This window comes from Marmota flaviventris, chromosome 1 (assembly GCF_047511675.1).
Source record: "Marmota flaviventris isolate mMarFla1 chromosome 1, mMarFla1.hap1, whole genome shotgun sequence".
Classification (NCBI taxonomy): Eukaryota; Metazoa; Chordata; class Mammalia; order Rodentia; family Sciuridae; genus Marmota; species Marmota flaviventris.
Window position 1 is genome coordinate 56,095,936 of NC_092498.1, and position 16,660 is coordinate 56,112,595.

At 36.4% G+C, this 16,660-nt stretch overlaps 1 protein-coding gene across 2 annotated transcripts in view; it reads right to left on the minus strand.

Moving 5' to 3' along the window:
- Prkar2b (protein kinase cAMP-dependent type II regulatory subunit beta) overlaps positions 1-16,660 on the minus strand; it is a 94,979-nt gene that overhangs the window by 60,294 nt on the left and 18,025 nt on the right. For both annotated transcript variants that reach the window (XM_027926467.2, XM_071613001.1), the window contains exon 2: positions 11,021-11,056. In XM_027926467.2, the coding sequence (XP_027782268.1) occupies positions 11,021-11,056 (36 nt within the window). The remainder of the gene's footprint in view (positions 1-11,020; positions 11,057-16,660) is intronic.

The window sequence follows — 16,660 nt, forward strand, 5'->3', positions numbered from 1 at the left end:
TTGGGCGTGTTAAACTCTTTGCCTCAGTTTCTACACCTATAAAGTGAAGAGATCCTCCTTCAAATGTTGTGGCAGAGGTTCTCCTACATTACCATGGGGAAAACAGCTGAGAAACTATTTTCACAAACTGTGCTCAGGTTCATAATCAAAACAATCATCGTTACTCAAACTTTTGAGCTACTCCATTAGAGAATTTTACTCTTTGACAAAAGTGCAAGAAAAAAACATATGGAACTCACAGGCCACCTTCAAAACTCATAAGGATTTTGGGCTGGGGCTGTAGCTCAGTGGAAGAGCACTTGCCCAGCACATGTGAGGCACTGGGTTCAATTCTCAGCACCATATAAAAATAAATAAAATGAAGGTATTGTATCCATCTACAACTTAAAAATTTTTTAAAATAAAATAAATAAAAATCTCCTAAGGATCTCTGCTCAAAATGTGTCATGAAGAAAGTACATTATGCATTACTCCTGCAGCTACAACCTCCATCCAGAGGACTTCTCTCTCACCAACCATGCAGTTTGACCTCAAGGATCCCTTCTAAAAGTATCACTTCATTTCATTTAACTCCTAAGTAGTGGTCTGTGTAATACATCATGTTTTTTAATCAATAATATGTAATTCTGGATCTTAACTCTTTTTCATCATTTCAACTCCAAAACCAGCTTTCAAATCTACTTGAATATGCTTAAAGTATGTTAAGTAGAGCCCCTCATAGAAATGTGCTGGGAAAAAAAATATATTCTAGCAGGTTCACAAAATCTGAATAGAGAGAAAATGCCAAATGGAAAGGCAATTTGAAAGTAGCTAGTTTTCAGAAAGCCACTGAATAGATACGGGAAGTACAAGCTTTCAGTTTTTGCTGCAGATTACCACTCAGCAAGTGGCTGAAACTCAGCACAGAAACTAGGGAGTCTCAGTTCAGAAAACGCCCTCACAACGTAGAAGCCACATACACATGCTGGGTGTCCCTATGACTCTAACTTATATGACAAGAATATTAAACCATCTACATCTGTTTGTAAAAAAAGATATAACTTGGAATTCTGTTTTAAAATATTTTTGAATGTCAGTTCTTCCTTTTCTGATGAACGTCAGTAAAGAAAACATTCAGAATTTCTTGAAACAGGTCTAACAATTTAATTTTTTCTAAGCTCACTAGTCTTTCTGATAAAAAGCCCCTCATTTCCATCATTTTGAAAACAATATACCATTAAATTTATATTTCAGGTTTTGGGCAGTGTTATACTGTCTTCCATAAAACATCAAGAAATCAATGTTCTCTGGTTTTAGTAACACCTGACTGAAGGTAGGGGAAAATACTGGGGTTGCAATAGCTGGAAGTAGGAATAACCTGATTCATATCCGGAAATAAAAGGGAAGACCTGAACACATATTTTGCTTTTTAGTTGTATTATTAATTTTTTAAGTATCGGAAAACATGATCAAATGATTAATTAGCATAAAATACATGTTGAGCCTCAGTGACTCAGGGCCCAGTAATGCTAACATTCTCCAAGAATTAGCTCCAAAGTAGCAGTTGGTTCCCACTGATTAAGGGGGTGGCTGTATCTACATATACCTGTTCGTAGTAACAGGCTAAATTTTAAAAGGAAGATCAATTTATTTTCAAAATAATCTAAATGTGGATCCAGCTGATAAATTAAAGGAGAATGAGATTGTACTTTTGTTCTTATCTAAAAACATCTAATGGTTGTTTTTAGATTTAAGAGAAATCCCTGCTGCCCCAAAGATACCAATACAATGATAAGCCAATCCACATTTGGGGTAGGGGAGTTCATGGTAAAATACACACAAAATTATGTTTTGGCCAATTAAAGTTGAGTATGGTAAATTACAGGAGAAAAAAACAGGGATGTTAATATTATGGCATTTTATTAAATTAAAATTTGATTAACTGAGCTGAATAAACCATAACAGTTTATTTAGCACTCACTATGTGTCAGGTATTATGCTATAAAAGTTTTGTGTGTTCTCATCATGAATTACCACAACCACCTAGTTTTATAGAAGATGCTTTAGGTAATTTGTCCAAGTCACACAGCTAATAAACAATGAACCTAAGATCATAAACTATGTCTGTCTTCCTCAGAGCCCAGCCCACACCCAAACACAGTCTAGGCCCTCGTGAATTATTTACTCAATAAATGAAAAAATGGCCCCCAATTCAACCTCTTCACTCTACATCAAACTTCCTTCTTAAGCTAAGTTAAAGGAAGTATCAGAAGGCTGAAGGGCTGTCTTGGGAGGCTGACAAAGATAGTTTTTAAGGAAAGCTTAGTTTAACAAGCATTTATGGTGAATAAATTATAACCTAAACCCCATTAGATCTAACTATGTCCTCTGTTCTGTCGCCCTTGATCATCCACAAAATACAGACCCTCCAGACAACCATGTTTTTGCCTATTTCATCTTCCCACTCATTAAGCTTCCCAGTTAGACTTATGTTTCTCAAGAACTCAGAGTACTTATTGATGGGCATTAATACAGCCCCTGGGAATGGTATTGCTTAGTAACTTCCTCAGTTGAACTGCTGAACATGATTCCTCCTGTCTACCGCTACCCTTCTTTTTAACACATTCCCCTCATTCTCAAATTCATTCATAAAACATTTCTGACATTTCTCTGCCTTATCTGAGAAATGGTTCTGCTCCAAGAACATTACTTCCCTTGGAGGCCACCACTCCTGTACACAGTGAATCTGCAAGGTAGTAAGGGCACCTTGTGGCTCTCCCACTGGCATCCAGACTACGACCTGGTACTCCCATGTAAACACTGTGTTCCTCTGAGATTTGTGTCATTCAGGTACCCTTCCTGATGGTATCTAGTTGTCTTTCCACTCCAATTTTGCCATCATTACCGAAGACTCTGATGTCCAATTGGTAAACAATTTGAGAGCCCATCTTCAATAAAAAAAAAAAAAATGTAGTTGTAGATGGACAGCATGCCTTTATTTTTTATTTGTTTATTTTTGTGTGGTGCTAGGGATCAAACACGGTGCATTACACGTGGTAGGCAAGCACTCTGCCATGGAGCTACAGCCCCAGCCCCTTCATTTTTTTCGTCTTCTGTAATTCCAATAAAACTTCATCCAACCTCCGCTTCAGCATCCTTATTCTGTAACTACTGTCACATCTGTCCTTATTCCATAACATTCTTCCTCAGAAATCTTATTACACAGACACCTGACCAAATTTTCCCATCCCACTAGTACTCTCATTTCCTTACCCCTCCCTTCTTTTTTTAAATCTCACAGTGCTCAGGATGGAATATCCAGGGCCTCACACAGGCTAGATAAAGCATTCTACCACAGAGCTACACTCCCAGCCCTCCATTTTTATTTGGACTTAATTCAGAAATATATCTTTCTCACCTCATTAATGATAAACCTCACAGTTTAGTAGAGGGAAAGAGACATGTGAACAAATTATAGTATCAATAATGTGTACAGGCTCCATATATTGATGGCAACCAAAAAGAAAAAATGCTGAGGATAGGGAATATAGTTGCAAATTAAACTGTAATAAGACCAGGCAAGAGAAGCCTGTGGAGTGTTCCAAACAGGAAGAGGCACATATGCCAGGCTTTAGAAATGGCACGTGCATTGCACACCTGCAGCAGAGCTGCCACATGCCATCACCTACTGTTCCAAGGGGCTCCATTCACACACTGCAGCCTATTCTACCAAAATGACAAGAAGGTAAAATAAATGTTTATTTAAAAAAAAAAGCAGTTGTTTTACATTAATTTGTAATTTATAAAAGGTTTTCATGAGAATTGTCATATTTCATGTAGATCATATCAAGGTCAAGTCACCTAAGCCATGGCAGTCCATAAAAGTCAGAGATTAAGACTACTGAGAAATTATTATGGCAATTTGATATCTGTGGCAATTTTATATCTTATAACAATGCTGGTCTATAACAAACTGAGAAAAAAGAAAAAAAACTGGTTCTTTACACAGAGAGTTTGTGAAGTAGAAACCTAAACTCAATAATAACTGAAGAATGGTTGAATTAAGTCCAAATTTCCATTCTGTCTACTCATGTCTGTTTTATATATCTACCTAACTGCTTGACTTTCCCCCCCAGCTCCAGAGGCAGTGGAGTAATGACGATTCACAGGGGTTCAGTGGGTTACATATGTCCCAGGCCATCTTCTAAGCCCCTTGGCATCCCCTGGCACAGCTACTGGTGAGAAGGCTCTGAGGAGGCTATAGGAATAGAAAGATACTCCCCATCCCACCTGTGCCCACCTGAACTGGTGATCCAGTTGTTTAACCTTCTCTCTCCCTGCCCTAGAGGCTCAAGGAGAATTCTGGGAGAAATACTGGCAAGTTAAAGAGATAGTCTAATTCCTCATTAGCCTTGGAAAAGTTAATCAGCATTTCTAGGCCTAACAAAAATGAACCAGAGACTCAACACTTCCATACATTCCACTGGGCTCCAAGACCCCCAGCATGCTAAGATGCAGAAGAACACAATATGCTTAAGAAATATCAACCAGGCGCAATGGCGCATACCTGTAATCCCAGCAACTCAAGAGGTAAAATAGGAGGATCCCAAGTTCAGACCAGCCAAAGCAATTTAGCAAGGCCCTAAGCAACTTAGGGGAGACCCTGTCTCAAAATTTAAAAAAAATTAAAATAAAAAGGGTTGGAGATGTGGCTCAATGGGAAAGTGCCTCTGGGTTCAATACTCAGTGGAAAGAAAGTAGAAAGGCAGGCAGGCAGGCAGATAGGCTGGCTAGATAGTAAATCAGGGCTGCAAGGGTATGGAGGACAGACAAGTGGCTGGAGATGAGATGGGAGCGGCACCTGCTCCATTCACTTTCTTTTAGTTGCAACAAGACTACAAGGAAGAATATGTTTTAACATTAATCTGGGGAAACAGAATTAACAGGTGCAGGAAATGGCTGGGAGCCCTTAATGGACTTCCATCCCCAATGAGGAAGAAGCCTGGACCAAGGCATGTGGACTCTGGCATCTCAAAGAACCTCTCCAGGTCCCACCCTCTGACATCTCTTTTCAACTCCCTTGCCCAATACTGGCAGCTCTGGTTTCATCTGTTGCCTCAGGGGAACTGACCCTTACCTTGGGTGTCATCTTTCCATCTAATTCTTCATGTCAAACTCTGAAGTACACAAGCTGCTTCTAACCCACAACCACATCCAGCCCAGGGTTCTTAGAGGCCCCTGCCTATCTGTGAGACATATTTAGACAACAGGCCAAAAGTGTCAAACTAAGCTGGAGAGAATACTGTTACATGTTTTTCACAGATTATCTACTGCTCAATTAATAAAAAAATCTTGTGAGTTGTGTATTATCTTCATTTTATAATGCAACCAAGCTTACAAAGGTCACTAAGGACAAACACACACGTTTTTAGTAAGTAGATATATTAAGTAAGAGAGCTTGGTCTACCTGGATTCAGAGCCTATATGGCCTCCCTTGGCAAAGCAGATGCTAACACTTTGATGTGAGGGTGTATTAAAGGCAGAAATCATTCCAGGCCTTAAGTCCCTGCTGTCAATGGCCACAGTCATCTACTCACTACATGTGAGAGGTGCCTGACAGCAGAGGTAAAATGCCTAGCAACGTACTGTGCAAATGAAGTTTATACAATAATACTTAATAAAAATAGCTAGCTATTAGCAATAAAGCACAAATATTCCCTTCTCTTATTTTCCCAGTGAAATGCATGTTAAAAGCTTAAAGACCAGCTCAAGTAGCACCCTTTCTGTGAGCTATGCCCAGGGAGAACCATGCTATTTTCCTTTCACTTCATGGATATTATGGTATCTACCACAATATGAGTCATGGCCAGCCTTCCAGCTGAACTGTGAACTTCTTAAGGGCTACAAACTTTTTCTTGTTGCATCCCTAGAACTACACCTGGCACAAAGGAGTCAGTTCTTAGTAAACATTTGCAGAATCAATTAGTAATCTCACTGGTGAAAGTAGTATGTTCCCAGCATGCAATGTCAAGTACTGGTGATCACCAAGCTCAAAATGTTATACATAATGAGGCTGATTTCAAAAAATAAAATATAAACATAACTATAATCATACTGGCAAATTGGTTTGATGATATGAGAATCACCTCTAGGGGGGAGATGATAATTTGAGAATTAAAAGTTCTTATCATCAAGAAACTTTAAAGTAGAAACAATGAACACCAAGGCTACAAAATATTTCCAAAACAAAACAAAAGGAAGCATATGTTCCCTGAATCAAGGAAGCATATGGTCTCCGAATCAGATTCAAGACAAATCTGAACTTCTCCTAGTTGACTACTTTCTCAGAGACTAATCATTTTCTGTTTGGGGTGATTTTACTGAGATTCTTAATATGTTTCACAGTGAGTGTGTGAAATTTAAAGGCTTTAATTTCACCTCTGAGTTTTTCTGAAGGCTAGTTTAGACAAAATTACAACTTTGTTAAAAATATACTGTAGGGCTAGAATTGTGGCTCAGTGGTACAGAGCACTTGCCTAGCACGTGTGAGGCACTGGGTTTGTTTCTCAGCACCACATAAAAAAATAAACAAATAAAATAAAGGCATTGTGCCCATCTTAAACACACACACACACACACACACACTCTCTCTCTCTCTCTCTCTCTCTCTCTCTAAAATCCAATGTTCATGGTAAAACTTTGATGAGTGGATTAATTATTCCCACATGAAAACACGCAATTCATAATTTGGAGTTCCGTTTTCACTTCTAAGAAATAATTACTTTAGAGCAAGTAATGCTCAACAGTAGTCCATAAAGGCAATACCAAATGCCAATGGAAAGATTCATAGATGCCAATGGGGCACACTGACTAGGCAGTGGCTGGGCCCATGCCAAGCAATACAGGAAACTGTTCCACTGTTAGGGATAAAAACTTTTGAAAAAGCAAATTTCAAAAATTTCAGGAAGTCGATCTCTGAAAGATGAGAAAAACTGAGTTATGACAATTAAATGCAATATAAATAATAAATACATGAATGGACTTAATAAAAACAGGGGAAGAGAACAATTAGGACAACTAGGGAAATCTAACTCTAAACTGTATATTAGCCAACCTTATTGTAGCAAGTTTCAATTCCATGAGTGTTACGTTATATTGTTCTCAGGAGTTATATTCTCCAGTATTTAGGATTCCATAAAGGCTCAATAAAAAAATAAAAGTGTGTGTGCAAAAAAAGGAGGGGAAAGATGTAGCAAAACATTAACAACTGGGGAACCTAGGTAAAGGTGCTCACTGAGCTCTTCTTTAAAGCTTTCTACAAGACTGACTGTGATCAAAATGAAACCTTGTGATAAAAAAACTTCAGAGAGGCCTGACCTCGTGATGCAAGGCATTGTCTCCAGACTGATCAGGCCTTTCTTTCTTTCTCTTTTTTGTTAGTTCAAAGAGACAAAAACCAGAGGGAAACCATTCTGTAGACATTTTAAAAATTGGTAGTAGACAAACAATATAAAAGAGATGCCCTTATTAAAGATTAATATCAAATCATGTTATAACTCTCCAAGGCTTTTCTCTGACAGGCTCACATACAAAACTAAGGGTTTTATTGTTTTGTTTTAAACCATTTTCAGGAGAAGAGGGCTGAGCACTAACATTTTTGAGAGACTCAACACTCGGCTGGGAACTTTATTGAAACCATTTAACTTAGCCCTCAGGACAAACTTGAATATAGGTGTTAAGGTCCCAAACTGAGGAGGGGAAAGGAAAAGAAACCTCAGTGAGGTTAATAACTTTGTGTATATATTTCTCTGTATTTTTAAAGAAATGATTACTAAGACTTGAAATAGGTTTAAAGGAGCAAAAGCAGTATTTTTTTAACAATGGGGTTCTGGAGTGCTGTTCAAAACTAAGGTTATGAGATGCTGTCGGAAGACACAGGAGGATTTATACAGCTGCATCTCAGAAGGCGTCCAGCTGCTATTCTTCAAGTTTTGCAGAACCTGCCCGACCTAACCTGGGGGGTGAGGCCCTGTTCTCCCAGCACCTTTCTTCACTCATTCCCACTAATCACTCCACCCCGTGCCTCTCATCCCTGCACGAAATGGAAAACTGGCTCATGAAACCCTAACACCGCTACACCATTCTTAAAGATTCTAGAAGTTCTGTTTGGAAATATTGAGAGAAACTGATCTTTTTACTTATAAAAATGATGACTGACAGATTTATGGGCAGACACTGAAAACACATAAAGACAGGAGAGTTTAGGACAAATAGTACTTAGTACTGCAATCCTAAATAATGTATTTGGTAAATATCTCCTAACTGAAAGATTCTTCTTCATGAAGCTAACAAAAGAAAAAGGAACAAAAAGGTGGGGAATGTTTTATTGAAATTATTCAGGTTTGAAAATTTTAATAGATGCAGTACAACTATCAAAAGCCAAAAACGCAAAGATATAGGAAACTTAGAACATTTTTTCATTCTTTCAGCAGTAACTGAATACTCAGCACCACAAAGTTATTATTGTGATATGTAGCATATATTATGTAATATGTAATACAGGCAATCTAGCATTTATTTTTTTGAATTATTATTTTTAAATAGATGAATAAGAAACAAATTTACATACAGACTTCTAGTTGATTTATCTGACTTTTTTCCCCTAAATTTTACTTCTTATGTTACAGTTTTATAATTTACTTTGGAAAAGAAAATATTTCTCAAATAAAACTTGATGAGCAAAAGATATCTTAAGAAATATTCTTAGTTATCACAATTGAGAAATCACTTATTTTTAAAATTTTCTGGAAATGTTACTTTCAAAGAAGCTGATGTATATCTTCCTCTACTAAACCTCATTTTTAGCCACTAGATCAAATTTTCAAAGAGAGCTGAAGAATATCCTCTTTAGGATGTCTTAAGATGGTCCCTATATCCTTCTTTGCCAAAAATAATAATAATAATTCTAGACAAACTTTCATAAGAAAAATAAGAAACCCAATATAAATTTTAGATGTGTAGATAATTAAGTAGGTCCCATTTAGTTTTTTGCTTCTTATACCACTGTTCTTTTTATCTAAGATACTAAATATAATTTCCTCTCCTATAACCAAAGATTTATAATGTATTTAAAATGCTTAGCATAGGTATTCTCCATAAATTGGTTCTCTTTTCCTTCCAATACTGTCAAAAATCATTTTCATTATGGTTCCCAACATTCTGCATTATTAGATAACAATTTTACCCATTAAGGCTTTTTTTTTTTTAAAGAGAGAGAGTTTTTTTAATTTTTGGTGGACACAACATCTTTATTTTATTTTTATGTGGTGCTGAGGATCGAACCCAGCGCCCCGTACTTGCCAGGCGCGCACGCTACCACTTGAGCCACAACCCCAGCCCCCAAGTCTTATTTTTAAGTATAACAAGACTCCTGAATTTCTATCACCTGATTTATATCAAACTGTATCCTATTGCGCTTAATTAATATTTCTAAATATATGTCATTCTAGGAATAAATGCAACATTTGATTTTTAATTTTAATTTTTTTCCTAGTATCCCATCATCTCTACATTCTCAGCTAAGTTTTGATGAGATATACTGAACACACATTTGGTGGAAGAGGGATGTAAAATAATGGAATAATGGTTTTTTTAAACTAACTTATACACTGGAGCCCTGATCTATCAATTAATGATAAATATATTATACAAATACTAAAGGAGTTTACCCAGAAATAAAAGTCATATGTCATACAGTTTGCAGCAGAAAGGGAGACTACTTATTTTAAGACTCCTAAGTTTCTGTTGAAAGGATTTCACATCATTAAGACACGATGATACTGATTCTTATTCTTCCTTCCTTGTTTCCATCACTGTTCATAAAGGTCAAGTTTGGTATCTCTGCTTGAGATAAATTTAATGCCTTACTGATATAAAATAACTCATTCCACCAAAGGCATTACAATCGATACTTTTTCCTTCACCATTTAAAATAAATACACTTTGATATTACAAAAACCTCAGAATGGCAATGTAGATACCATACCAATGAAGTAAATTTTCCTCATTCCTGTCTTTATAGACCTGATCACTATATAGCAAGATTAAATTGAACCAGAAACTGCTAACAAATTAAAAATAAAATTCAACCTTAAAGCATCTTTATTATATAGCACAGGTGAAAATAAGGTAATTTCATGAAATAAATTATTCATATATAATATTCAAGCTCCAAAGGTCATCTGTTTGAAATGTTTACCTTTTGTTTTTCAAAAGAATAATTCTACTTATATTTACAAGGGAGCATGATTTTTCTCAAACCAAATATAGTAGTACATCATTTGCCCCCTATCTTCAGAGAAGAAGGGATTCCACAGTGTGACTTTTCAAATAATAGCTTATTCATTTCAATGACCAAATTCACTTTACTTAAACTATTTTGGACAGAAATTGTTCTTAATTACATCCCATACTTCCCTACCAGTTCAGGTAGAACACTATAAAGAACCTAATTTAAGCACTTGTTATAGGGCTGTCCTATGACTATCTATAAGGTTACTGTGGTAAATTTAAAGACAGCAATAGCCTCAGGACATTAACAAATATAAAGTAATATATTCCTATCCTAAATGACTCCATAATGATAAGTTCTTCAATCTGCATTTTAAGAGTCTTCCTGCCCCTAATTAAAAACTCTCACTCATCACTTCACCCATCTTCTAAAATCACTGCTTCTAAACTGTAGCTGGTAAATCAGAGAACCATGCAAGTAGTAATTTTACCAAAATGTAGCAAGTTACACACTGGGATGAGAATCTCCATTTAAAAGGTACATCAGCTTAGGCTACAGCATAACTTATATATTTAGTTACTCAGAGAACATTTTCAATTATTGCCTAATTCATGATTATGTCAGATGGTTTTGATTTCTGGGAAAATGACAAAGAAGTTATTAATCTACAGCAATTTTTCTTTGTAACTTCTTGCCCATTTTGTAAATGTTCCCATAAGTAAGCAAAAGCCATAGTAGAATCAGACTTACCTGAGGCACGCCTTGTGAATCGATTTATTACTGGAGCTAAAAGAAAAGTGCAGAAAAATATAATTAGATTAAAAATCTGATTTTTCCAAACCCCTACAAAGGCTCAGATTACTAAGTAATCTTATAATGTAAACAGAGAAAATATGAATGAATAAATATAAGATATACAAAAGATACAAAAATTAAATGTTCAAATTCATTAATAAAGAAATGCAATTTAAATCAATATTTTACCTATTAAATTAGTTTCCCCAAACACTTGAAAGAAAATTCACCTGGTTAGAGAGAGCTGAAACTACTTAACTGGGACAGTGTAAATCTATATATTACCTATAGAAAATCTGACAATTACTTCAAGTACCATAAAAGGTTTATGTCTGTGGATAGAGTAAGTCTACTTTTAGAGATTTATTCTTAAAAAAGCTACAAGAGAAGAGGAAAACAATATGTGAACACTTTTAGCATTATCATTTTAAAATTGAAAAAAATAGGAAACATAGCTAAAAGTGTTCATGTATACAGAGATCATTTTTAGGTGAAGGATAGTATATCCTTGAACATTTCCGATTTAATATTTGTGGTTTTGATATTTTTGTGCAACCCAAATGTCCATGACATGCAAATGTGTACACTGAAAGCTGCGACTCCCGGCTGCTGCGTGCATCACCCAGCTGGCAAGCCTACCGTCTGCCCACATGCCTGACTCAACTCAGCTCTGTGTTGCTGCTTAGGTTTGCTGACACAGTTATCTCAAGTGGAGGGCTCTTTTTTTTTTTTCTTGAGAAAAGTAAGTAAATTTATGGTTCATATTATATAAGACAAGACCTCACATATTATACTGTATATTTTGTTTGCAGAATGTCATGGGTCTACTAAAGTACTCCAATACTTTCAAAAGAACAACTATGAAAGTTGTTTACACTATGTACTCACTTGGGTCAAGGAAAAGACATAATTTTTTAACAGTACTGTGGTCACACTGCATGACGAATATATAGGAGTAAGTACCAGGAGAAAACCGCGTCAGATTTTTACCTTCATCTTTGCAAACATGCTATTAAACATCAGCATCATCATATTACTGATGATTAAGTTTTATAGTAAGGCCTAGAGAAATTGATTAATTTGTTTTAGATCAAATAACCACCCTGTAGCAAATCTGGAGAATTTGAACCTAGGAGTATCTAGTACCAACACAATCCTTTGGAAAGAAGAGAAAGTGAAAACACTGATTCCCGAAATCACATCATAGGAAGTGAATACTTTCTTTCATACTGATCTTCACTGTCATTAAAGATTAACTTCATTAAATAATTCACAAATCCAATTATTAAAATAGCATAGAGTTTGCAGCAAAATACATCCTCCAGACTGATCGAGAAAAAATTCTTATTATTTATAACCAAAATAATTTAGCCATGTATTTGCACAGTCAAAAATTACTTATATCAAAAAAAGTTCAATACTGCAAGTATTTTAAAACACAAAGGTCCTTCAGTTTCCTTGGATGCTTTTAATCCCCCTTTTCATAACTCTTTTGGAACCTAAATACAAGGACAGTGACAAGAGACAATGTACAAAGACATTCAACCATAGGAATGCAGAACAGTACCTCAGATAAAGAAAGATGAGGGCTAAAATCCTATCTAGAGCTTGGGGCAAAAAATTAAAGTAGATATTCGCTGCCCTCCTGTCCAGATGAAACCACAGGGCTATGAGCTTCAGGCTAGACATGGTGGGAAATCTCTGTTCTCCTGAGTCCTTAGGTTTATGCATCTTTCTGAAGTGGCTGAAGAAGAGGACTTCCTGCACCAATGGCCCTGTCATCTAAAACATCTTTTTTTCCTCCTTCTCCTTCTCCTTCTTTTCCCTTGTTTTGTTTTGTTTTTTTTTTTTCTTTTTGGCAGCGCTGGGGATTGAACCCAGGGCTTCATGCATGCCAGGCAAGTACTTTACCACTGAGCTATATCCTAGGCCCCCAATTCTTTAAATTTGTAGGGATAATTCCGATTGTCATACTAATTCAGAAAACACACTTGGCATTTGGCAGGCAAACTCCAGAACAGTCCTACACTAGAAAGAACTGTCCTACATTCCCAGCTTTCATCCCAGATGACTTTCAAATACCCCACAGGGCATTCCTGATTCTAACACTGCTTTATATATGTACTTGATTACTTTATGCTGTTTTAATATATATATCAAATTTTCTCAAACAAAACTATGTAAATCAAAGGAATTACATTTTCATTTTTATACTCTGATTGGAATTACACTTTATTAGATGTTCACTCTTTCAGGAAGTCTATGCCACTTGCAACAACATCATTTGTCATTTGGGCTATTTGAATACCAGTACAGTATGTTTGGTCACCTAGACATTTTTTTTAATTTGTTAAATTTTAATTTGTTATATATGATAGCAGAATGCATTACAATTCATATTACACATACACAATTTTTCATATCTCTGGTTGTACACAAAGTAGAGTCACACCATTCGTGTCTTCATACATGTACTTAGGATACTGATGTCCATCTCATTCCACCGTCTTCCCTATCCCTATGCCCCTCCCTTCCCCTCCCACCTCTTTGCTCTATCTAGAGTTCCTCTAATCCTCCCATGCTCCCCCCCACCCACCGCATCCCATTATGAATCAGCATCCTTATATCAGAGGAAATATTCTGCATTTGTTTTTGGGGGGAATTGGCTAACTTCACTTAGCATTATATTCTCCAACTCCATCCATTTACCTGCAAATGCCATAATTTTATTCTCTTTTAATGATGAATAGTATTTAATTGTGTATATACACAACATTTTCATTATCCATTCATCTACTGAAGGGCATCTAGGTTGGTTCCTAGACAGTTTAGCTGTTGTGAATTGTGTTGCTATAAACATTGATGTGGCTGTGTCCCTGTAGTATGCTGTTTTTAAGTCCTTTGGGTATAGACCGAGGAGTGGGATAGCTGGGTCAAATGGTGGTTCAAGGAATCTCCAAATTGCTTTCCATACTGGCTGCACCAATTTGCAGTCCCACCAGCAATATACGGGTGTGACTTTTTCCCCACATCCTCGCCAACACGTACACTGGAGAAAAGATAGCCTCTTCAACAAATGGTGCTGGGAAAACTGGAAATCCATATGCAACAAAATGAAATTAAACCCTTATCTCTCACCATGCACAAAATCCAACTCAAAGTAGATCAAGGACCTAGGAATTAAACCAGAGACATTGCGCCTAATAGAAGAAAAAGTAGGCCCAAATCTCCATCATGTCGGATTAGGCCCCAACTACCTTAATATGACTCCTATAGCACAAAAATTAAAATCAAGAATCAATAAATGGGATGAATTCAAACTAAAAAGCTTCTTCTCAGCAAAAGAAACAATCAGTGAGATGAATAGAGAGCCTACAATTTAGGGACAAATTTTTACCACAAGTACGTCAGTTAGAGCACTAATCTGTAGGATATATAAAGAACTCAAAAATCTTAACACCAAAAGAACAAATAATCCAATCAATAAATGGGCCAAGGAACTGAACAGACACTTCTCAGAAGAAGATATACAATCAATCCACAAATATATGAAAAAATGTTCAACATCTCTAGCACTTAGAGAAATGCAAATCAAAACTACTGTATGATTTCATCTCACTCCAGTCAGAATGTCAACTATTAAGAATACAAACCTACACAATTTTTATAGCTTTTTAGTCTAGCTAGTCAAATAGGAATTAAGATTGATTCAGGGTAGAGGCCTTGCTGGAAATAAAGATATGTGCATCTGGCCACGCTGTCATTTTCTCCCTCAGGGACCTAAGTCAGGGAAGGGAGCCAGGGGTGAGGTAAGGTCAGTACTGCCAACTTTCTGACCCTCCACATCACTGGTGGTGGTGGTGAGGGTGGGTAGGACAGCAGGCAAGAGCCGTGGGCGCCACTACTGGCACCATAGCCTCCCATGAAACTGAGGATAGTGCATGTAACTTAAATTCTCAGCTCATGAAATACGGATACTAAGACCTGTCTTTCTTCTTCAGAGGGTTTTTTTGGAAAAAAAAGAAAACATATTTTTAAAAGTGCCTGTCAACTATAAACTCCTATTCAAATGTAAAGGACTGATGCTTATTTACTGTGAACTAACAATACCATTTTTAAAAATATATATTTTTTTAGTTGTAGATGGACACAATGCCTTTATTTATTTTTATGTGGTACTGAGGATCGAATTAGTGCTCTACTATTAAGCCAAAACTCCAGCACCAACATTACCATTTTTAAAGCATACTAAGTAAACAACAATACAAATTGTCATAAAAGAAAGTTTACAAATAAAGATGTTCTAAAATGTGACAAGTCAAATTAAGTTTTCGTAGGAATCTTGGTTTCACCTTCATTTTCTCACTCATGGATATTCTGTGAATATGCACATGTGTCATACAAATAAATACATATATTCACCAAAAACATATACACACACATATATTGGGGAAGGAGAAAGAGAATATTAGAGAACAGGACATGTCCAGAGAAACAAATATGATTTAAAGATATACCAAACTCCTACATTTTCAAAAGCTATAACCTAAGATCTTAGGGAATCCCTGAGGACAAATACAGAAATATTTATGTAGGTTTGACTTTCTCCCAAATACCTGAGAGTCCTGTGTGCTACTAGGAATATTTTCACACCGTATGAGCAGAGATCCATTCAGTTGCCAAAGTATATCCGAGTAGATTGGTTTTACTTGCTGAGCTCCTAAAAGACTGGAAGTATAATTCAAGTCCTCATTAATCCTTGAGGATCCTTAGAAGAAAAAGACTCCTTTATTTTGGATAAACTGAAGGAGTCTCTCAATACCTAGCAGTGAAAACAGCCTCCCACACCTGTTTGCTCTGAGCTCCCCACAGTGCCAACAGGAACTGCTTATCTTTCACCTCTTCATGCAGGTTCTGAGTTAATAACCACAGAGTGAATCAATAAACGTTGAAAAGTACACAGAGCAAGCGTCCTGTCTCCACTTATTTTCTGGCCATATTGAGTGTGGAGGACAGCACTGGAACTGTAACACTCTGTTACAGAAGGGCTTAACCAAGCCTGGTCCTATTTACGAAAGAAAGGACTCAGGGCTTACCCTGGCAAGTGGCCACCTAAATTTAAAATAAATAAATAAATAAATTAGGTGAAAGAGAATTTCAGAAGACTAAAAAAATTTAAGCTAGTTCATAAAAATAAAAGCAATCAATTGAAAGCATGAAGCAGTAAGTCTGGTCTTTTAAAAGGAAGCCCCAGGGGACAGCAGTACATGTAAGTAGTTTGCATCTTTGAGCACAATGGGGAGAGAAATCACAAGTTGAAGAAATAAGAGCTCTGAGTGGTGATCTGAAGTCATGAACACACATACACACACAATTAAAAACAAACAAACAAAATTCATTAAAAGAATATACCCTATCTCTACTGGAGTCACCTTAGCTAAATGGCCTTTTACAGAAGGGTGTTCCTATATCCTGAAGTTAAATACATACAACAACCTTACTTTCAGCCAAATAATTAGCATCCCTGTCCTCCTATCAGCTGGCTTTACAAGCAATAAACACTTTCTGAATCTGTTAGCTGTCTAAATAAAAGAC